The 24,006-nt window shown below is 41.6% G+C and overlaps 1 protein-coding gene across 3 annotated transcripts in view; it reads right to left on the bottom strand.

The window, feature by feature from the left end:
* Positions 1-24,006, bottom strand: part of LOC147062037 (TOX high mobility group box family member 2-like) — a 119,575-nt gene that overhangs the window by 8,049 nt on the left and 87,520 nt on the right. For all 3 annotated transcript variants that reach the window (XM_085927717.1, XM_085927699.1, XM_085927709.1), the window contains 2 exons: positions 14,397-14,627; positions 11,279-11,359 (listed from right to left, as the gene is read on the bottom strand). In XM_085927717.1, coding sequence (XP_085783843.1) covers positions 11,279-11,359; positions 14,397-14,627 — 312 coding nt within the window. The remainder of the gene's footprint in view (positions 1-11,278; positions 11,360-14,396; positions 14,628-24,006) is intronic.

Raw genomic sequence — 24,006 nt, 5'->3', positions numbered from 1 at the left:
GGTTAGGGTTTCCAGCGAGGGTTTCAAACTACTTTTAGGGTTTCCAAGATTAGGGTTTCTAACTGGGCTTTGAGACTAGGGTTAGGGTTTACGGCTAGGGTTTCCGACCAGTTTTGGGATCCCTAATTAGGGTTTCAAACGAGGGTTAGGGTTTCCGAATAGGGTTATAAAACATAGTTAGGGTCTCCAACTAGATTTTAAAACTAGGGTTAGGGTTTCCAGCGAGGGTTTCAAACTACTTTTAGGGTTTCTAAGATTAGGGTTTCTAACTGGGCTTTGAGACTAGGGTTAGGGTTTCCCGCTAGGGTTTCCGACCAGTTTTGGGATCCCTAATTAGGGTTTCAAACGAGGGTTAGGGTTTCCGAATAGGGTTTTAAAACATGGTTAGGGTCTCCAACTAGGTTTTAAAACTAGGGTTAGGGTTTCCAGCCAGGGTTTCAAACTACTTTTAGGGTTTCCAAGATTAGGGTTTCTAACTGGGCTTTGAGACTAGGGTTAGGGTTTCCCGCTAGGGTTTCCGACCAGTTTTGGGATCCCTAATTAGGGTTTCAAACGAGGGTTAGGGTTTCCGAATAGGGTTTTAAAACATGGTTAGGGTCTCCAACTAGGTTTTAAAACTAGGGTTAGGGTTTCCAGCGAGGGTTTCAAACTACTTTTAGGGTTTCCAAGATTAGGGTTTCTAACTGGGCTTTGAGACTAGGGTTAGGGTTTTCGGCTAGGGTTTCCGACCAGTTTTGAGATCCCTAATTAGGGTTTCAAACGAGGGTTAGGGTTTCCGAATAGGGTTTTAAAACATGGTTAGGGTCTCCAACTAGGTTTTAAAACTAGGGTTAGGGTTTCCAGCGAGGGTTTCAAACTACTTTTAGGGTTTCCAAGATTAGGGTTTCTAACTGGGCTTTGAGACTAGGGTTAGGGTTTCCGACCAGTTTTGGGATCCCTAATTAGGGTTTCAAATGAGGGTTAGGGTTCCCGAATAGGGTTTTAAAACATGGTTAGGGTCTCCAACTAGGTTTTAAAACTAGGGTTAGGGTTTCCAGCCAGGGTTTCAAACTACTTTTAGGGTTTCCAAGATTAGGGTTTCTAACTGGGCTTTGAGACTAGGGTAAGGGTTTCCGGCTAAGGTTTCCGACCAGTTTTGGGATCCCTAATTAGGGTTTCAAACGAGGGTTAGGGTTTCCGAATAGGGTTTTAAAACATGGTTAGGGTCTCCAACTAGGTTTTAAAACTAGGGTTAGGGTTTTTTAGCCAGGGTTTCAAATTACTTTTAGGGTTTCCAAGATTAGGGTTTCTAACTGGGCTTTGAGACTAGGGTTATGGTTTCCCGCTAGGGTTTCCGACCAGTTTTGGGATCCCTAATTAGGATTTCAAACGAGGGTTAGGGTTTCCGAATAGGGTTTTAAAACATGGTTAGGGTCTCCAACTAGGTTTTAAAACTAGGGTTAGGGTTTCCAGCGAGGGTTTCAAACTACTTTTAGGGTTTCCAAGATTAGGGTTTCTAACTGGGCTTTGAGACTAGGGTTAGGGTTTCCGGCTAAGGTTTCCGACCAGTTTTGGGATCCCTAATTAGGGTTTCAAACGAGGGTTAGGGTTTCCGAATAGGGTTTTAAAACATGGTTAGGGTCTCCAACTAGGTTTTAAAACTAGGGTTAGGGTTTCCAGCCAGGGTTTCAAATTATTTTTAGGGTTTCCAAGATTAGGGTTTCTAACTGGGCTTTGAGACTAGGGTTAGGGTTTCCGGCTAGGGTTTCCGACCAGTTTTGGGATCCCTAATTAGGGTTTCAAACGAGGGTTAGGGTTTTCGAATAGGGTTTTAAAACATGGTTAGGGTCTCCAACTAGGTTTTAAAACTAGGGTTAGGGTTTTCAGCGAGGGTTTCAAACTACTTTTAGGGTTTCCAAGATTAGGGTTTCTAACTGGGCTTTGAGACTAGGGTTAGGGTTTCCGGCTAAGGTTTCCGACCAGTTTTGGGATCCCTAATTAGGGTTTCAAACGAGGGTTAGGGTTTCCGAATAGGGTTTTAAAACATGGTTAGGGTCTCCAACTAGGTTTTAAAACTAGGGTTAGGGTTTCCAGCCAGGTTTTCAAACTATTTTTAGGGTTTCCAAGATTAGGGTTTCTAACTGGGCTTTGAGACTAGGGTTAGGGTTTCCGACCAGTTTTGGGATCCCTAATTAGGGTTTCAAACGAGGGTTAGGGTTTCCGAATAGGGTTTTAAAACATGGTTAGGATCTCCAACTAGGTTTTAAAACTAGGGTTAGGGTTTCCAGCCAGGGTTTCAAACTATTTTTAGGGTTTCCAATATTAGGGTTTCTAACTGGGCTTTGAGACTAGGGTTAGGGTTTCCGGCTAGGGTTTCCGACCAGTTTTGGGATCCCTAATTAGGGTTTCAAACGAGGGTTAGGGTTTCCGAATAGGGTTTTAAAACATGGTTAGGGTCTCCAACTAGGTTTTAAAACTAGGGTTAGGGTTTCCAGCGAGGGTTTCAAACTACTTTTAGGGTTTCCAAGATTAGGGTTTCTAACTGGGCTTTGAGACAAGGGTTAGGGTTTCCGGCTAGGGTTTCCGACCAGTTTTGGGGTCCCTAATTAGGGTTTCAAACGAGGGTTAGGGTTTTCGAATAGGGTTTTAAAACATGGTTAGGGTCTCCAACTAGGTTTTAAAACTAGGGTTAGGGTTTTCAGCGAGGGTTTCAAACTACTTTTAGGGTTTCCAAGATTAGGGTTTCTAACTGGGCTTTGAGACTAGGGTTAGGGTTTCCGGCTAAGGTTTCCGACCAGTTTTGGGATCCCTAATTAGGGTTTCAAACGAGGGTTAGGGTTTCCGAATAGGGTTTTAAAACATGGTTAGGGTCTCCAACTAGGTTTTAAAACTAGGGTTAGGGTTTCCAGCGAGGGTTTCAAACTACTTTTAGGGTTTCCAAGATTAGGGTTTCTAACTGGGCTTTGAGACTAGGGTTAGGGTTTCCCGCTAGGGTTTCCGACCAGTTTTGGGATCCCTAATTAGGGTTTCAAACGAGGGTTAGGGTTTCCGAATAGGGTTTTAAAACATGGTTAGGGTCTCCAACTAGGTTTTAAAACTAGGGTTAGGGTTTCCAGCGAGGGTTTCAAACTACTTTTAGGGTTTCCAAGATTAGGGTTTCTAACTGGGCTTTGAGACTAGGGTTAGGGTTTACGGCTAGGGTTTCCGACCAGTTTTGGGATCCCTAATTAGGGTTTCAAACGAGGGTTAGGGTTTCCGAATAGGGTTATAAAACATAGTTAGGGTCTCCAACTAGATTTTAAAACTAGGGTTAGGGTTTCCAGCGAGGGTTTCAAACTACTTTTAGGGTTTCTAAGATTAGGGTTTCTAACTGGGCTTTGAGACTAGGGTTAGGGTTTCCCGCTAGGGTTTCCGACCAGTTTTGGGATCCCTAATTAGGGTTTCAAACGAGGGTTAGGGTTTCCGAATAGGGTTTTAAAACATGGTTAGGGTCTCCAACTAGGTTTTAAAACTAGGGTTAGGGTTTCCAGCCAGGGTTTCAAACTACTTTTAGGGTTTCCAAGATTAGGGTTTCTAACTGGGCTTTGAGACTAGGGTTAGGGTTTCCCGCTAGGGTTTCCGACCAGTTTTGGGATCCCTAATTAGGGTTTCAAACGAGGGTTAGGGTTTCCGAATAGGGTTTTAAAACATGGTTAGGGTCTCCAACTAGGTTTTAAAACTAGGGTTAGGGTTTCCAGCGAGGGTTTCAAACTACTTTTAGGGTTTCCAAGATTAGGGTTTCTAACTGGGCTTTGAGACTAGGGTTAGGGTTTTCGGCTAGGGTTTCCGACCAGTTTTGAGATCCCTAATTAGGGTTTCAAACGAGGGTTAGGGTTTCCGAATAGGGTTTTAAAACATGGTTAGGGTCTCCAACTAGGTTTTAAAACTAGGGTTAGGGTTTCCAGCGAGGGTTTCAAACTACTTTTAGGGTTTCCAAGATTAGGGTTTCTAACTGGGCTTTGAGACTAGGGTTAGGGTTTCCGACCAGTTTTGGGATCCCTAATTAGGGTTTCAAATGAGGGTTAGGGTTCCCGAATAGGGTTTTAAAACATGGTTAGGGTCTCCAACTAGGTTTTAAAACTAGGGTTAGGGTTTCCAGCCAGGGTTTCAAACTACTTTTAGGGTTTCCAAGATTAGGGTTTCTAACTGGGCTTTGAGACTAGGGTAAGGGTTTCCGGCTAAGGTTTCCGACCAGTTTTGGGATCCCTAATTAGGGTTTCAAACGAGGGTTAGGGTTTCCGAATAGGGTTTTAAAACATGGTTAGGGTCTCCAACTAGGTTTTAAAACTAGGGTTAGGGTTTTTTAGCCAGGGTTTCAAATTACTTTTAGGGTTTCCAAGATTAGGGTTTCTAACTGGGCTTTGAGACTAGGGTTATGGTTTCCCGCTAGGGTTTCCGACCAGTTTTGGGATCCCTAATTAGGATTTCAAACGAGGGTTAGGGTTTCCGAATAGGGTTTTAAAACATGGTTAGGGTCTCCAACTAGGTTTTAAAACTAGGGTTAGGGTTTCCAGCGAGGGTTTCAAACTACTTTTAGGGTTTCCAAGATTAGGGTTTCTAACTGGGCTTTGAGACTAGGGTTAGGGTTTCCGGCTAAGGTTTCCGACCAGTTTTGGGATCCCTAATTAGGGTTTCAAACGAGGGTTAGGGTTTCCGAATAGGGTTTTAAAACATGGTTAGGGTCTCCAACTAGGTTTTAAAACTAGGGTTAGGGTTTCCAGCCAGGGTTTCAAATTATTTTTAGGGTTTCCAATATTAGGGTTTCTAACTGGGCTTTGAGACTAGGGTTAGGGTTTCCGGCTAGGGTTTCCGACCAGTTTTGGGATCCCTAATTAGGGTTTCAAACGAGGGTTAGGGTTTTCGAATAGGGTTTTAAAACATGGTTAGGGTCTCCAACTAGGTTTTAAAACTAGGGTTAGGGTTTTCAGCGAGGGTTTCAAACTACTTTTAGGGTTTCCAAGATTAGGGTTTCTAACTGGGCTTTGAGACTAGGGTTAGGGTTTCCGGCTAAGGTTTCCGACCAGTTTTGGGATCCCTAATTAGGGTTTCAAACGAGGGTTAGGGTTTCCGAATAGGGTTTTAAAACATGGTTAGGGTCTCCAACTAGGTTTTAAAACTAGGGTTAGGGTTTCCAGCCAGGTTTTCAAACTATTTTTAGGGTTTCCAAGATTAGGGTTTCTAACTGGGCTTTGAGACTAGGGTTAGGGTTTCCGGCTAGGGTTTCCGACCAGTTTTGGGATCCCTAATTAGGGTTTCAAACGAGGGTTAGGGTTTCCGAATAGGGTTTTAAAACATGGTTAGGGTTTCCAACTAGGTTTTAAAACTAGGGTTAGGGTTTCCAGCGAGGGTTTCAAACTACTTTTAGGGTTTCCAAGATTAGGGTTTCTAACTGGGCTTTGAGACTAGGGTTAGGGTTTACGGCTAGGGTTTCCGACTAGTTTAGGGATCCCTAATTAGGGTTTTAAACGAGGGTTAGGGTTTCCGAATAGGGTTTTAAAACATGGTTAGGGTCTCCAACTAAGTTTTAAAACTAGGGTTAGGGTTTTCAGCCAGGGTTTCAAACTACTTTTAGGGTTTCCAAGATTAGGGTTTCTAACTGGGCTTTGAGACTAGGGTTAGGGTTTCCCGCTAGGGTTTCCGACCAGTTTTGGGATCCCTAATTAGGGTTTCAAACGAGGGTTAGGGTTTCCGAATAGGGTTTTAAAACATGGTTAGGGTCTCCAACTAGGTTTTAAAACTAGGGTTGGGGTTTCCAGCCAGGGTTTCAAACTACTTTTAGGGTTTCCAAGATTAGGGTTTCTAACTGGGCTTTGAGACTAGGGTTAGGGTTTCCCACTAGGGTTTCCGACCAGTTTTGGGATCCCTAATTAGGGTTTCAAACGAGGGTTAGGGTTTCCGAATAGGGTTTTAAAACATGGTTAGGGTCTCCAACTAGGTTTTAAAACTAGGGTTAGGGTTTCCAGCCAGGGTTTCAAACTACTTTTAGGGTTTCCAAGATTAGGGTTTCTAACTGGGCTTTGAGACTAGGGTTAGGGTTTCCGGCTAGGGTTTCCGACCAGTTTTGGGATCCCTAATTAGGGTTTCAAATGAGGGTTAGGGTTTCCGAATAGGGTTTTAAAACATGGTTAGGGTCTCCAACTAGGTTTTAAAATTAGGGTTAGGGTTTCCAGCGAGGGTTTCAAACTACTTTTAGGGTTTCCAAGATTAGGGTTTCTAACTGGGCTTTGAGACTAGGGTTAGGGTTTACGGCTAGGGTTTCCGACTAGTTTTTGGATCCCTAATTAGGGTTTCAAACGAGGGTTAGGGTTTCCGAATAGGGTTTTAAAACATGGTTAGGGTCTCCAACTAGGTTTTAAAACTAGGGTTAGGGTTTCCAGCGAGGGTTTCAAACTACTTTTAGGGTTTCCAAGATTAGGGTTTCTAACTGGGCTTTGAGACTAGGGTTAGGGTTTACGGCTAGGGTTTCCGACCAGTTTTGGGATCCCTAATTAGGGTTTCAAACGAGGGTTAGGGTTTCCGAATAGGGTTTTAAAACATGGTTAGGGTCTCCAACTAGATTTTAAAACTAGGGTTAGGGTTTCCAGCGAGGGTTTCAAACTACTTTTAGGGTTTCTAAGATTAGGGTTTCTAACTGGGCTTTGAGACTAGGGTTAGGGTTTCCCGCTAGGGTTTCCGACCAGTTTTGGGATCCCTAATTAGGGTTTCAAACGAGGGTTAGGGTTTCCGAATAGGGTTTTAAAACATGGTTAGGGTCTCCAACTAGGTTTTAAAACTAGGGTTAGGGTTTCCAGCGAGAGTTTCAAACTACTTTTAGGGTTTCCAAGATTAGGGTTTCTAACTGGGCTTTGAGACTAGGGTTAGGGTTTACGGCTAGGGTTTCCGACTAGTTTTTGGATCCCTAATTAGGGTTTCAAACGAGGGTTAGGGTTTCCGAATAGGGTTTTAAAACATGGTTAGGGTCTCCAACTAGGTTTTAAAACTAGGGTTAGGGTTTCCAGCGAGGGTTTCAAACTACTTTTAGGGTTTCCAAGATTAGGGTTTCTAACTGGGCTTTGAGACTAGGGTTAGGGTTTCCGGCTAGGGTTTCCGACCAGTTTTGGGGTCCCTAATTAGGGTTTCAAACGAGGGTTAGGGTTTTCGAATAGGGTTTTAAAACATGGTTAGGGTCTCCAACTAGGTTTTAAAACTAGGGTTAGGGTTTTCAGCGAGGGTTTCAAACTACTTTTAGGGTTTCCAAGATTAGGGTTTCTAACTGGGCTTTGAGACTAGGGTTAGGGTTTCCGGCTAAGGTTTCCGACCAGTTTTGGGATCCCTAATTAGGGTTTCAAACGAGGGTTAGGGTTTCCGAATAGGGTTTTAAAACATGGTTAGGGTCTCCAACTAGGTTTTAAAACTAGGGTTAGGGTTTCCAGCCAGGTTTTCAAACTATTTTTAGGGTTTCCAAGATTAGGGTTTCTAACTGGGCTTTGAGACTAGGGTTAGGGTTTCCGGCTAGGGTTTCCGACCAGTTTTGGGATCCCTAATTAGGGTTTCAAACGAGGGTTAGGGTTTCCGAATAGGGTTTTAAAACATGGTTAGGGTTTCCAACTAGGTTTTAAAACTAGGGTTAGGGTTTCCAGCGAGGGTTTCAAACTACTTTTAGGGTTTCCAAGATTAGGGTTTCTAACTGGGCTTTGAGACTAGGGTTAGGGTTTACGGCTAGGGTTTCCGACTAGTTTAGGGATCCCTAATTAGGGTTTTAAACGAGGGTTAGGGTTTCCGAATAGGGTTTTAAAACATGGTTAGGGTCTCCAACTAAGTTTTAAAACTAGGGTTAGGGTTTTCAGCCAGGGTTTCAAACTACTTTTAGGGTTTCCAAGATTAGGGTTTCTAACAGGGCTTTGAGACTAGGGTTAGGGTTTCCCGCTAGGGTTTCCGACCAGTTTTGGGATCCCTAATTAGGGTTTCAAACGAGGGTTAGGGTTTCCGAATAGGGTTTTAAAACATGGTTAGGGTCTCCAACTAGGTTTTAAAACTAGGGTTGGGGTTTCCAGCCAGGGTTTCAAACTACTTTTAGGGTTTCCAAGATTAGGGTTTCTAACTGGGCTTTGAGACTAGGGTTAGGGTTTCCCGCTAGGGTTTCCGACCAGTTTTGGGATCCCTAATTAGGGTTTCAAACGAGGGTTAGGGTTTCCGAATAGGGTTTTAAAACATGGTTAGGGTCTCCAACTAGGTTTTAAAACTAGGGTTAGGGTTTCCAGCCAGGGTTTCAAACTACTTTTAGGGTTTCCAAGATTAGGGTTTCTAACTGGGCTTTGAGACTAGGGTTAGGGTTTCCGGCTAGGGTTTCCGACCAGTTTTGGGATCCCTAATTAGGGTTTCAAATGAGGGTTAGGGTTTCCGAATAGGGTTTTAAAACATGGTTAGGGTCTCCAACTAGGTTTTAAAATTAGGGTTAGGGTTTCCAGCGAGGGTTTCAAACTACTTTTAGGGTTTCCAAGATTAGGGTTTCTAACTGGGCTTTGAGACTAGGGTTAGGGTTTACGGCTAGGGTTTCCGACTAGTTTTTGGATCCCTAATTAGGGTTTCAAACGAGGGTTAGGGTTTCCGAATAGGGTTTTAAAACATGGTTAGGGTCTCCAACTAGGTTTTAAAACTAGGGTTAGGGTTTCCAGCGAGGGTTTCAAACTACTTTTAGGGTTTCCAAGATTAGGGTTTCTAACTGGGCTTTGAGACTAGGGTTAGGGTTTACGGCTAGGGTTTCCGACCAGTTTTGGGATCCCTAATTAGGGTTTCAAACGAGGGTTAGGGTTTCCGAATAGGGTTTTAAAACATGGTTAGGGTCTCCAACTAGATTTTAAAACTAGGGTTAGGGTTTCCAGCGAGGGTTTCAAACTACTTTTAGGGTTTCTAAGATTAGGGTTTCTAACTGGGCTTTGAGACTAGGGTTAGGGTTTCCCGCTAGGGTTTCCGACCAGTTTTGGGATCCCTAATTAGGGTTTCAAACGAGGGTTAGGGTTTCCGAATAGGGTTTTAAAACATGGTTAGGGTCTCCAACTAGGTTTTAAAACTAGGGTTAGGGTTTCCAGCGAGAGTTTCAAACTACTTTTAGAGTTTCCAAGATTAGGGTTTCCAACTGGGCTTTGAGACTAGGGTTAGGGTTTCCGGCTAGGGTTTCCGACCAGTTTTGGGATCCCTAATTAGGGTTTCAAACGAGGATTAGGGTTTCCGAATAGGGTTTTAAAACATGGTTAGGGTCTCCAACTAGGTTTTAAAACTAGGGTTAGGGTTTCCAGCGAGGGTTTCAAACTACTTTTAGGGTTTCCAAGATTAGGGTTTCTAACTGGGCTTTGAGACTAGGGTTAGGGTTTCCGGCTAGGGTTTCCGACCAGTTTTGGGATCCCTAATTAGGGTTTCAAACGAGGGTTAGGGTTTCCGAATAGGGTTTTAAAACATGGTTAGGGTCTCCAACTAGGTTTTAAAACTAGGGTTAGGGTTTCCAGCGAGGGTTTCAAACTACTTTTAGGGTTTCTAAGATTAGGGTTTCTAACTGGGCTTTCAAACTAGGGTCAGGCTTTCCAGCGAGGGTTTCAAACTATTTTTACGGTTTCTAAGATTAGGGTTTTTTCGGGCATTGAAATACTTTATGAAGGTCAAGTAAAAAATAAACAACTGACAATGTGGTTGCAATTGAATGAAAATCCTGTTTTACCAGCACATTATGTTCAGCGGTAACTACTTACATTCAAACTGTTAAGTTGGAGTCGCACACATCCGCTATCATTTACAGTGTTATGCCCAAATGATACCAATATTATAATACAATACAAGTACATTTATATAGCGGATTTCACAACAGCTGCATCAACAGTAGCCAGACAGCACTAGAGGGCCCATCAAGTGTATCAGTCATGCCCGAACTAATTCATTATTTTTATCAATTGAAAATCACAATGGTCCTTTAATCAATACAGGATATTGCTGTATCCCTGCATCCGTTTACTAGGAGCCTCTCAGTTGACTTTGGGCCAAAGACGTGTACTGGTTGCCAGCCACTTGGTAAGGCACATATGTAGAGATCTACAAGCATTCATATTGATGAACAATTTATAGTCTTCATGCATGTTTTTGGAAGGTGAGAGAAAGCCGGAGTATGTGGTGAAATGCCACACAAGTACAGTAAGAATATGCAAACGCAGGAAAAGTCAAGTTTTACTTCCCTGATGTCATAAGGAGTGTGAGGCTGCCATGCTAACCAATAGTTCACAGTGCTGCAGCTCCAAAATGCATCTCAACTTAATTTTCAATCGATCTTTGGCTTGACAGCTTTCACTTTGTGTGTTCCATGCCCTCATTGTACTACGGCTGATGAATGAACAGGCAGATGAAATTTGATGTTTAGCAAGAGCTACAGTGGAGGCGGTGTAAAAACCCACACAAACTCCACCAAACAGAAACTTGGTGACTTGACCTTTCTCATTGTGGGTGCTATGAACAAGTGTAGCACCCCCAGGGCGCACCGCTGCCACCCTTTTATGATGAGCTGTCACACTGCTCATCTCCAACCATCAGTGTTGATTAGACAGTAATGGAGCCCATTTGTATGAATAGATCTGAGGCTGGCGTAATGATCAATAGACACCTTGACAGAGATGGGAGAAGGATACACACACATGCGCATAGGCGCACACACACACATACTGACAGAAACCGAGGCAGAGAAATGAGGCTGTTTGCTTGCAGAACAAATGGAATGACAAAAGGAATCTTCCTGGCACTATGTTGTGTTGTTAATACAAGACGGCACTAAACAATGCAATCCTCAGGCTTCCTCCTTGCTCTTCTTTATTCCACCGCTGCCACGTTTCTGTAAATCATTCCCGGGGCACACAAATGCTACTCATCTGAATTAACAAGAAGCTAAAAATAAAACACCAAAGATATCATTCCTGGCATTGTGACTATTGACATTCTTTTGTAGGCACATAGTAGTGAGAGTAATGTGCTTTAGATTCTTAATCCATCATACTGTAGCTGTTATGGTCATGTGCTTGCACTATGATTTGTTGACCCCTCCCCCAGTACTTCACGATTGCATCTACAATACCCCCCCTCACCCCCAAGGAAATCAGGTATTGTTCTGAATATGGCTGGTTCTTTTTGCATCTAATGCCCACCCCTCACCCTCTCCACCGCAGAGGCCCCTCCCAGCCCATTAGCGGGGCTTTTCCATCCAATCCATCAACAGTCTAAGCCGGTGCCTGTGTGTCATAAGCGTTACCTTGGAAACCAGACTGGCTCTGTACGCCGCCAAGGCTTTCAGGTACTCCTTCTTTGCCGCCTCAGTTTTTCTCTTGTAACCCTGAGAAGAAAGGTGAAAATCAAAACATGCAGCTTCAGGTGAGACTTGGGCTTGACATGCGCGCGTGACACACACACGCACACACACACACACACACACACACACACACACACACACACACACACACACACACACACACACACACACACACACACACACGCGCGCACAGGCACACACACGTGCCCTTAATGTTTCTCTTTCCATCAGAGTCAATGGCACAGAACATTTTTATTTCCTCACTGCAGAACTAATACTGCCTCATCTCAATGTGTCTCCATCTATTGTAGAAACACATCATTTCCATTCCAATTCACCCCGAGAAATGAACTGGAACTTCCTTCTTTGGCTTCTTTCAGCTCCCAAATAACAGTCCTATCAGTACACTGACATTATACACTGACTGCAGCAGTACAGCCTGTAAAGAAGGTTTTATAGTATCTGGGTAGGATGTACTGTAGCAGACTGAACATCCTGATATAGAGCTCGGTAAAACAACAGAAGGTATATACATAATCGACAGGGAAAATATTATTGCTATTGTTTCTGCTGTTGGCTCTTCTGCCCACAATGCTTTTTGAGAGGTCGAAAGGCACTTAGTATTCAATTAGCATTTAGTCATCAATTAGTATTACCTAAACTGCCTTTCACATCATATTCTAAATCAGTTGAAATTAATGAAATAAGTGAGCATTCTCAATACTTGGAATTACGTATAATGTTGAATTACATACAATTACTTATACTCTATATACTGTACATACACACGCAAAAACATGTACAGGCAGAGAGAGAAGAGTCATTTCTGACATATTTGATCCATGCTAATTCTATTAAAAATTTACACATAAACAGTTGCCAATGTATGTACCTATGAAAATTTAAGCATTGTAAAGTCTGTGGTAGTATTACAGTAGAGTATGTTTTTGTGAAAATATTGAGAGTAGAAGAGAGATTAAAGGGTACGATTCAATGAGTACCACGTAAAACTCAATACTTTGGATAAACAAAGTGAGGGCAGATTTCTATCTCTTTAAAACATATCTATTTGATGCGTTTTAACTGCACATGTTCAAAGTAAGAAAACGATGAATAAAAACACTTGAATAAAAGTACAGCAGTGCTACTCAGTACACATTATTAGAATAACACATTTTTTGAAAGCAAAGCTTGATCATGACATGAAACTAAAGAAGGCAACAATTTTGCTTTGGATTTGAATGGCCTCATGAAAACATGATGACCTCCTATTTACTGCGGCAAACCAGGCTGGCTGCTTGTCATGAGAATGGGGATTGTCAAAATGCCCTTCAGCTGCTCAAAGGACTAGGTGGATTGATTTTATATTCCTGGAAGGATCAAAAGCATAAAGAGAATGGAACGCAAGCTACGGTAGCAAAAAAACAAACAAAAAAACACCCCATTTGTGGAGGTTTTTTTTCTTCTTCCAAATGCAACACGAGCTACAATAACACACAAAAAAGCTTACATTTGTAGACAATTTTTTTTTTCTTCAATTCTCCAATTTAGTCACATTTGGCCGTGTCACTCGGAGTATGGTGGGTCTTACACTGTATATAAACATTGCAAAGTAATTCAACTCATCAAGTGTATAACACATTCCCCAAAATACGCAAATCGGCCTGTAAAATGTTCAACTTCATTAACTTGGACTGTTTTATTGCTGCTGTCGGCCTTCTCCTGCCTCTTTCAGTATGTAGAATTAAATTTAGAGAGAAAATCATTTTAACGAGAGTCGGGGGATAAACGGCTGGATTATCTTTAGAAAGAGGAAAAACTTGCTCATTAAGGTGAGTGTTATCCCACAGCAATGTTCTGGTAATTACACAGTGGAAGATGCCTGCTCAATGCTTCACATACTATCCACTGGAGAATTTGGGATGTCATTGTGAAAAAAATATATAATCTCCTATGTTACTAGAAAAAAAGCTTCCTTTTCTTATTGGTTAGTATTAGACTCTACAATGATCTAATCATGAACTCATGATCTCAGCTGTTTCCAAGAGCATATTGTGTTTTCAGCTCATCTTAACCGCCAGTTTTTAGTGCGCATGTCGTAGAGTGTATGGCTTTTTACATGAAGCTCATACAGGCACAGTGACACTCATATTGACAGAAAATAGCCAATTTCTAAATGCATTCCCAGAAGATTGGTTTCCTTTTTTTTACCCACATTTACAGAGGGAGAGGGAATACAAATATGTTTCCAGAGTGACAGTCATATAGTGGCCTTTTATAATTATTGCTAGAGTAAATGAATGGGGTTTATTTTTATGTTCCCCACATTGTAGTGACTAAACAGACCATTTCCCATGTTGCAGCAAGATTATCATTCCAATTTTAGTCCTTGATCTCTCAGAGAACTGATCATGACTTTGGACATATTTTTCCAGAAAGCTTTTGTTGAAAATTCAAATTGTGACACTTCGGAGGTTCTGCTATTGATTTCTGGTTTATGTTTAGCATTTTAATGTAAAATGAGATAAAAATAAAAATGAGAACAGAAAGGTAAAATCTCTTTTTTGGTTGTTGTGTGCTGAAGACATTTGGGTTTCAGAGCAAGAGATGGATAGGAGACAAACACTCAGAATTACAGCTTCTATTTCATAGTATTTACATCTAGATGTCTTAAACAACTCAGTGGAAGGTCTTTGACCAGCCAAGCTAATCACCACACCTTAACCTAAGTCTGAACAGTAGACTGAAGGGTAAAAGCAAACAAGAACGCAAGTAAAAGGACTGGAAAATGTATTTCAAATGAAGAATGCAACATTCTGATTAAGTGAGTGTTTCACATGTGTGATGGAGTAATTGAAAATAAGAGTTATGCCTCCAAATATTAAAATGTTATTCACTTGAAATTAATTCAAGAATGTCTGTTTCCAATACCTTTGCTCACTTGAAAAGTGGGTGGCTTCGAACCAAAGGTGCTCTGTCCTGAGTTGTTTAACCCATCTACATATACATGTACAAATACCATGAAATAAAAGCTGGACTTTTACTATACTGTCATTTGTACCTGCTTCTGTTCTTCTCCTAGGCTGTCCCACATGGAGGCCACAATCTTAGAGACGTCTCCAAAGGTAGCGTTGGGGTTCTGACCCTTAATGGCTGCCTGGGTATCTCGAAAGAAGAGCGCGTAGGCTGACACTGGTTTCTGGGGCTCGTTGGGATCCTTCTTCTTCTTCTTCTTTTGCGGTTTGGGTTTGGGCTTCATCATTTCTGCCGAGGACCGCTTGTCGTTGCTTATCTGCAACGGTACAAGGGGTAGGAAAACAGCTCGTAAATCATTTGATAAAAATAACTGTTTACACCAGAGGTATGAAGATGAGATGAGTTGGAGTCCAAAATGTGCGTAGAAATGCATTGCATTGACTAGGCAAAGATGTAAGGATGATTGTTGTGTTCAAAATGTGATCTGCAACTCTCAACAAACAGCAGAGCGAGGGTAAAAAAACAGATGCGTTCTGTGAAGTGCGGCCAGAGTTTTTTCTAAGAGAGAACACATTGATTTACGAACTAACGGGACATCAGTGAGACTGCTTAGCCTCTGGCGTGTTGAAGAGAAAAACGGACCCGAAACAGAAATAACTTATAATCATCTACGAAACATAGGACTAGTAATATATCCTTTCTCGTACCTACAGTTTGGGAGAAAAGACAGTGGGTGGGAAAAAAAAGTGAAATCTCTACATTATAAAACTCTAATCACATGATCAGACAGTTTGTCTACAATAACACAGTACAATTTCGCTCCGCTTTCAGGAGGCGTAAACTGCTCACATCCGCATGATGTGCAACATCCAACACACATGAATGCACTTTCATTTTCCGTGAGGGGGTTTAGATGGGGAGTCAAATCCAGGTCACCTGATCCTGGTTGTGATTCTGTATGAAAATTGCCTTCTTGGATGCAGAGAGAACACATCAAACACAGGAGGAGGGGGAGGGAGGGAGGGAGGGAGAGAGAGAGAGCGCGAGAGAGCGAGAGAGGGGGGGGGGGGGGCGCAAGGGTGTGGGCGGCAAGCAAGCACGAAGACATTGCGAGGCAGGATGGTTAGGAAGTAGTGATAGGTTGATGCTGCCATTTGTATCAGTGTGAGATCAGTTAACCTAAAAAGAATCTTTTCATTCATTAACGTAACAGCAAATGTAATGGCACACTGCCCATTATGATAATCAAGCCAGTTTTCTGTGTGTTTTCTCTGTCATCTGAATCTCATTTGAGATCTCGCAGGAAGAACAACGCAGAGAACTGGTAGGTGTCAAGCAGCAACTTGAGGAAATAAATTGAAATGATACTATATTTGCAAAACATTATTTTTAATTGCATTTACGGTCCCATAAGTGTTTGCATGGCATCATTCCAGACTCTGTGTTGACGTCGGCTTTATTTTCTTCTCCTAAAATGTACCTTTTGTTTTGTTATAATTACATCTGACCTCGGACAGCAGTGTTTTGTTCGCCGTGTATGATATTTGTTTTGTAACTGTTATCGGTGCTTTTGAATTCTACAGCTACCTCCCTAAATCAAATGTACACTTGCAGCAGATTTACACAGCCGCAGCAGCCGTGTTTGTCCTTTCACTGTCAAAGTAAAGGCAGGAAATGAATGCTTTTGAAAGTCTCATTGTTTCAGCAGAAAACTCACAGCCAAACAAAAAGCTGCACACGTCTCTATACAGCATGAAATTAACTAACCCAAATTCAAGGTGCAGGAGGGCAATTGGTGGGAAAAGAAAACGAAAAGAAAATATTGAAATGAAATAAATAGATGTTCCCATTTAGTGCTTGTCTATTTCACAGCCTACAGGTAAAATTCGTTTCTTGTGTGCAAGCATGCCTCGTTTCATTAAAACATAATCAGCCCTCACTTCCAGGCAATGAGGCAGAAGACAGGCATTAGATATGACATCTGTTCCATCCAAGCCTTTGAAGTGAAAAGAGACTAAAATGAAGGTAGGCAAAATGGAACGAGCAAAATGGTGGTGGTGGGGTGGGGCGGGGATGAATACAGCTCCAATACTTCTAGGAAAATTTGTACTCTGGAGAGCATGATGACAACAGCATGCAACAACATGCAATTAACTACACGATGGAACAATGGACACATGCTTTCATTTCCTCTCTTGGTTCGTCTCTTTTATTGTACAAATGGTGATGGAATTACATTGAAAATGAAAGAACAAATAAAGCACTCACAAAACAATGCTTCTAAAGAAACCCACTGGACTCACTTCTGGAAAAAAAAAAAAAGAAAATCTGCCTTGCTGATTGAATTTTTGTTTGCTTGAATCACAAGCGTATTCCTCCTTATTTACAGGCTAAAGCAATTTGTAACTCCACGGTAGCCTTGTAACCGGCAATGAGCCCTTCTTGATAGCTTAAAGGAGTGAGGCTTAAATCTAAAGAAATAAAAACACAGCAGACGGGTAAAGATTGTTATGACTGTAAAACAGTCATAAGGACTTATTAATGTTTTTCATGAATGTTGAACATATAAAGGGGTTGCAAATATGTACGCGGCTGTTGGCAGACACGCATTCCTGTTTACACATTTATGTGGCCTGACAGCATTTTGCGTCATGCTGCATTATTTCACTCTGTCAAAAATGATAAATTTATGATAATTAGACCGTGTGTACATAATCTTGTAGTCTCCGAGTGCATTTGAACTGCATTCTAGAGATGTTCTTATTCCATTGTTGCGGCTATCTAGTCATTCATAGATAATTAACCATTTAAAACTAGAATAAACTGAATATATTTGTGAAGTAATACTATCCAAACCTTTATAAAATACAACTTTCCCTATGAAGACCAGTAGGAGTCACTGTTGTAGTGATGTCCTGTTGAGTGGAAAGTCATAGATTAGTCCCGGGAATGTAACTCCTCAATTCGGTGAAGAGGGAGAATGCCAGATTGTTTAATTAATATTACAACTGTAACTGTGATGATGATCACATGAGTGTTGATGGGGAAGAAGGAGCGTGCGCACGCCCATTTTAGACCTCGTTGCCATTTCCATTTGAACCTTACTACACCTCGCAAGACCGTTCACATGCTTTCAATCTAAGTAAATGTCATTCAACATCAGAGCAGGCTATCATTTAAATTCCTTATCTGTGAGATCTATATCAGCCTGACAGACATTGTCAGACATTTTCTTGCAGTAAACTAGAGGACAAATTGTGTGTTGAGTGACGCTCATAAATAAAAGTATATTTTCACTTATTGTAGGTTGGTGCTGTGTGAGAGACCACCACCGTGCTCCGTAAGGACCAGTCAGTCTAAATATATATTGCACTCCGCTTTCTAGTTTACCATCAAAAGAGTGAACCATGGTGTCAGCCTCGGCTTGCTCATCCCATCAGCGTTTCTGTTGTCTGAGGGGAAGCGAGAGACGGAAAGGGGGAGGGGGTAGAAGCTCCGGAGGAGGGTGGGGGTCGCTGTAATTCTGAATGGAGAGCACTGCATCGGCAAGACAAGATTAGAATTGACAGCCTGATAACTGCGTCACTACGAAAACAGCAGCGAGAAGGAGAAGGAGATGAAATATGTAGAAAAAGGAGAGGCTCATGGAAGGACAAACTAAGACATGCAGGCTGACAGTTTAAAAGACGTGAAAATGAGGCAATCAAAGCAGGTAACAGTGTGGGAGCCTAGTTATGAGTGTGTTTGCTCAGTCACAGTCTTAATGTTCAATATGCATCATCATCATCATCATTGGATACACAGAGTAGCTGAGTGGAGGTAGCCGTGATTTGTATTGTCTTGACAAAAACAAACCTCTCTTTATATGATGGCCATTTGTAGCAAAGCACGTCACAGTCACTCAAAAGCCACAGAGTTTAAATTGTGCACAATAATGATGAAAACATAATATTGATGAAAACGACAATGGCCACAAGGAAATAAATCAGTTAAGAACTATACACCATGCCTTAAAACGTTCAAAATGAGATCATACTTAGACCTCTGTCACTGAACTGCCTACATTACTTTCATGAAAACAAACATGACACATTCTTGAAATAAAGAGCACACATTCCAAACAAAATTATCGCCGCCTGAGTGAATTCCATGTTTGCTGTACAGCACAGTGCAAGGCGCAGTTACTGCCACTTTTTATTTGACGCTCTGAAATCTGAGCACAACACAGTGGCCACAAAAATTCCCACAGCGGAAGGAAAAAAGAAAGTGTTTATGGCATGTCAACGGCTCGCAGTGCTTAGCTGCAAAGACTACAGACTCATAACAACTGTCAGCGATGACAAGAAATGATGATTCATGTCATTGTGTTTAATTTACTGCTTGTGTAATCATTGCGCTATCTATCGGGATTGCATTCTCACGCTCAGCAGTGACAACACGGGGGACAGACACAATGACAGCAAAAGATCACATTTAATTGTCTTTGTTTGCAAAGATTCCCTCGTGTCATTTGATTTCCAGATGTCAACAGCTGCCAGTCTCACTTGGAGAAGTGGGATCGCAGGCAAGGTGTTAAGAGCGAAAACACTGCTTGAAATGTTTATGAGGGCCATGGTACTAAGCTGTGGCACAGCTAGCTAGTAAGCGTCCCAAAAGGCAAGACTGTGTCTCACCAACAAAACAAGACGTGGTGGCTGCAGAAGCAAAACTGTTGTTTGGAAATAGAAGGAGCTAATTGTCGGTATATCATAAGCAGGATTGTAATAGCAAATGACACCTACATCTCGGATGGCATAGAGGATAGCATAAGCTGCTAACAAACTACAATTCCCATGTTGTGATATTTATTGTGAGTATGATTAAGTTCAGGCTCCCATTTTTAAGATATGGATCAAGGGACATCATGTAAATGAACGTGTGGTACACTTGCAAGCATTTCCTCAACACTCCAAGCATGGAGCGCTGGAGTGCTCCGTCGGTGCAGCTGTTGTATGCACTCATAGCCTTAGTGGGTTTATAAATAGATAAATGGCCATGGTTAAGGCAGCAGTGGCAGCAGCAGCACTGAGAATAATGCAATTTCAAAATGCCATATGTAATTTGTTGACCATTTCCACCACAAAATGTACCCAGAAGGGAAAAAGTGGGTTTCCTAAAAAGCTGCACAGTGCAACAAAAATATCGGATGCATATTGAGAAACAAATAATATGTTGGCAGCATGCATGTGTAAATATGATGAAGATTAAACAAAACTAAAGTTTTCAGATTCAGGTTGGAAGAAAACCAAATGAACACATTTTATCAAATGGGTAAGAAACTACGTGGGTTGTCGTTAGCTTTGATTGCATGCATGTAGCGGTTTTGTAGATATTCATTTTGTTTTGATGAACATCTGCAAGCAATATACAGCATTATCAAGATTGGTCTTATGTAACGTGGCTGACAAAAAGAGTGTGTAAACAAAGCTGTTTGATGCTTAAACCTTTGGGCCATAATCGGAATACAAAGTACTAGTTTTTAAAACCCCACAACATGTGATCTTCTACTTAAATGTCTGCCCACACGATTTTCAGATTGTACAAAATCTATAAATCACTCCACATAGGTGACTTTTGGTGGTTTGGGACATATCTTGAAAATATACCATGCGTTTTTCATCTGGAAGCTATTACAGGGCCATGTCAGAGCAGCCATCTGTAAGCAATGAGCAGGACTGCATGTCAAAGCCACCTCACAGATCTCTGAGCTAAAAGAAGCAGGCAATCATTCCGAGAGCAGTACTCATCACATAAAAATACAGCCCGGCTCAAACAATCATCAACCGGAAGTGCACATTCATGGTGGTGGTTTCAAAAATAAATAAATAAATAAAAACATTAGAGGACAAGCTTTACGATACAATATTCCCTCAGACTGGCAGGTTGCGCCAGTGAGCCCGCGGCGGATATTACCTTTGCAGATATTTGAATTTCAACTTCAAACCAGAACCAAAGCAGAAATCGGTGTGCATGATTTAACAGAGGGCAGAGAAGCACTGACAGCTCTGAGGACCTCCTTCTCAGCATCGGACTGACTTAATCAGCCTAAATTGCAAAGTCGAGACCCTCGTATTTGGTAATGTCTTCAAAACAGTGGCAAGTGAGAGCTAATTAGATTAACGGTAGTTTAACGAGCTGTTGGAGAGGTCCATGCAGATTGGATTTTAATAAATAGCGGCAAACAGCATCTGCTGTGCACTTCCTGGCTCTGCTGGCATTCTAATTGGCCCCAGTGGGTTGCTGTAGCTCAGCACTGCAGTGTGCGATTTAGAAGGGGAAAAGGCAAAAAGATGATGTTCCATCCAGGTAGAAATTAGGATCTTTTTTTCCTCAGGTAAGACTTTTTAGCACGAATATAAAAACAAACATTGTCTAAGCGCTCACGTTTGTGCTCTGAAGAGATTATCGAAGAGATCAAATGCAATAACCTCATTCTGTTATTTGTTTTCAAGCTAAAATGTCCCTGTGATAAGGTCTTTGTAGAAGCAAAAAGCTATCACAGGGGGGGGAAAAAAAAAAACCCTCAATTAATCAAACATGAATGAGCGACCATAGCAGGGTTATTTCCATAGCAACAGCCCGAGGGGACGAGTTGAACCCTTTAATGCGAGCTGGTGATGTCTCTTTGTAAACATCTGCACAGCGGGGGGAAGAAAGCCAATGAGGGAGCCTGGCAACAGAGGCATCACAGGGCAGCAACCTCTTGGTCGCGATCGAAGTTTCCATTATCTAGTGCTGAAAGGACTGAAAAACGCTTTGCGTATTGTATGAGGTAGACTTTGAAATCATGCCATGCTTCAAGAGCTGATAAAACAATATGTAAATGATTAGTAAAGAAATTGATTTCCCCTGCTTTGTGAAAGTAGCATCAAAGCTGCGCAAACACATTTTGATACGATTCCTCGACCGCATTGAGCAGTGACGTACAGACGTCATCTCTCTTTATGCTCCCGTTTTTTGGAGCTGGCGATTAGAGAGGCTCTTCCAGCATCCAGCTGTGAGCAATAGTGAGCGTAATGGTAAATGCAAAACTTTTCATATCATAAAGGGATTCTAAGAAACTGATCCGAGCACACTTTTTTTCTTCTTGGCTGGACTGTCAAAGCGCTCACAACTTTGCACATTCCGAATGCAGCCACTCACTTACATTCTTACTGCTAAATCATATCAGTAGCTTCTCATTCAAGTCGAAACCCTTTTTTTTTCTGCTCACAGCACCAAACACTGTGAACTAACCGCAGCACTAACACAAAATGAAAGATGGCTGGGTCCACCAATAGTTTTAAAGCCTAGCCCGTACAACATCAATGAGGCCATTATTGTAACAAAACCATTTGCAAATGCATAACCAGAGGCCCAAATACATGACAAGAGCCACAAATACGTAACCAGATTCACAAATATATAAAAAACAATTAGCAAATGCAAATAATGGTGCCTTAAACATCAAATTGAGTTTTAAGCCCGTCCGAAAATGAGGCCAGATTATTATTACATATCGTAACTTTAAATGTTCTCCTGTTCTCGTGTGCATTTCTCCTTTCTCCTTGACTATAATGTATACCTTCAATTGGCCTCCAAAGCGTTCAGACAGTGGCTTCCTGGTGGGAGTAGAATAAGATCAGGGGGCCGGTAAAGCTGAAATTAACTCACGGGACCTACCATTATGTTCTGACTGACAAGCTGTGATCTATAAAATGGAGCTCTAGTTTTACAAGCTCCAAAATCCTCTGTTGTGTCTTTTGGTATTGTGGAGATGTAAAAACATTTAGTATGTTGCCGTTTTCCCTGTCATTATTCTACCATTTAGAGGCAGATGCTTGGTTGTTTTTGGTCTCTTTTTAAATGCAGAGCGCAATTGTTTATGTCTGTTGGCTGCCAAACCTTATTAGAGGCCTTTATTGGTTGCTATGCGGGTACAAGAGCAATTTTTGTGTGTTTTAGTTATCAAATAGTTCAGTCAATGTATGGTGAGGATTTAAAAAAAATACAACCTGCCGAACAAGGCTGAGACCTGGTTATGATCTAAAACTCTTGAAAACTACAGACTGGAGTAGCAGAACAATAATTCAGTCAATCACAATGTGCCCTGCATTTAAAGACCAGTCAGCAAGTCGTCAGTGGCTACTGGTTCTAGGCAATGTGTACAGGGACAGCCCTTAAAAACAATGTGCAATTTCATTCTCTTTCCACCCAGAAAGAATTAAACCTTGATTACGTTGGTGGAACCTGGCAGCAGCACCGCAAGCAGGATGCAAGAACCCGTCGCTTTCTCTCGCCTTAAACCTCTGAGGTTCCTTGGCCAAGAGTAATGGCTCCTCTGTGCTGGGCTGCGCCTTGCTATTGTAGAATCACAGAGCGGTTAATTGAAACAAATGACTCTAATAATGGGACATTATCCCCACAGGCTGACTTTGCGGCGCGCCTAATTAGCGTAGCGTTGCTGACGAGAAGGACGAGTCATTGCACGGATCCCTTCAAGGAAGCAGCCGAGGCGGTGAGGGATTCTCCAACTTCCAGCGCAAACGGCGTGACGAACTCTTACAAAAGTAGTGAGGTACACTAACCTCTTTTCAAATGCTTACATAATTGCCCCATTTGTTTGATTATTAGCATTTTTTATCCTACGACTTGAACTCAGTTCAAAAGAAGAGTATGTTGCAAATACTTCAGTTTATTGTGAATTTTACTTAAGAAATTGGCTGTCAATAATGATTTTCTTTGTCAAATGCTGCGTAAAAAATGTGAAATTAAAAGTGAATACAAATGTTCAAATTAACTGCTGAAAATGGACAAATGCAGGAAGAAAGATCCCAAAGCAAACGTTGACTATTACTGAGAATTCGCTATTCACAGATGGGCTTCGTTCCTATAACCTTTAAAGAATGGTGGGCATCTATTATGCATTGTTACCATTTTCCAGTTTCCTTGTCAGTTAAATACACAGTGGATTCAATTAAAATTTGCACTGACATGCATTCTTTCCATTTATGCGGCTCTTTCTTCTAAATATAGCCCATTGCTATACAAAATTGCGGAGAAGCTCGACAATACTATTACAAATGGCAATGTTCTCTGATTTTAATTTACTGACTGACTGATTAACCAACAAGTCCTAATCACTATACATGCAGTATTGTTTCTTGCATGTCATCAAAGCCTCCTTGTGTGGACCGTAACAAAAGTGCAATGCAAACATGGGGGTGTTGATCTCCAGATGCATTTTGATAACCACTCAAACATTTTTTTTCCCTCAAATTATTTACCCTTGTACGTGATGCTCCCAGAGTCGGCTATAATGCAGTGTTCAAATTACTGTGACCAAGCTGTTTTAAATATTCATCAGTCGTAACAGTTGCCTAAGGTTGTTTGCGTTAGTTCCATGAATATTCATGCACGCCAATAAATGTGCATTTGTTTTTAATGCTCAGTCCGTTAATATTCCACTTCATTACTCCAAAGGCAGCATAATAAAGCGATGCAAAACAAAGGTTCATTTTTTAAAGCAGCATTCTCTTTGCGAGCTTATTTGTTTCAGTTAAATGAAAAGGGAACACCCTGCCAATTATCTTGCTGTCATTTCTCTTGACAACTGCAAGACACATTGTTTGCCCCTGTGCTGGAGTGCAACACACTGAAGGGCATCTGTCTCTTCT

This window comes from Syngnathus leptorhynchus, chromosome 1 (assembly GCF_054491065.1).
Source record: "Syngnathus leptorhynchus isolate UIUO chromosome 1, UIUO_Slep, whole genome shotgun sequence".
Taxonomy (NCBI): Eukaryota; Metazoa; Chordata; class Actinopteri; order Syngnathiformes; family Syngnathidae; genus Syngnathus; species Syngnathus leptorhynchus.
This window is presented reverse-complemented; position numbering and strand designations above follow the sequence as displayed.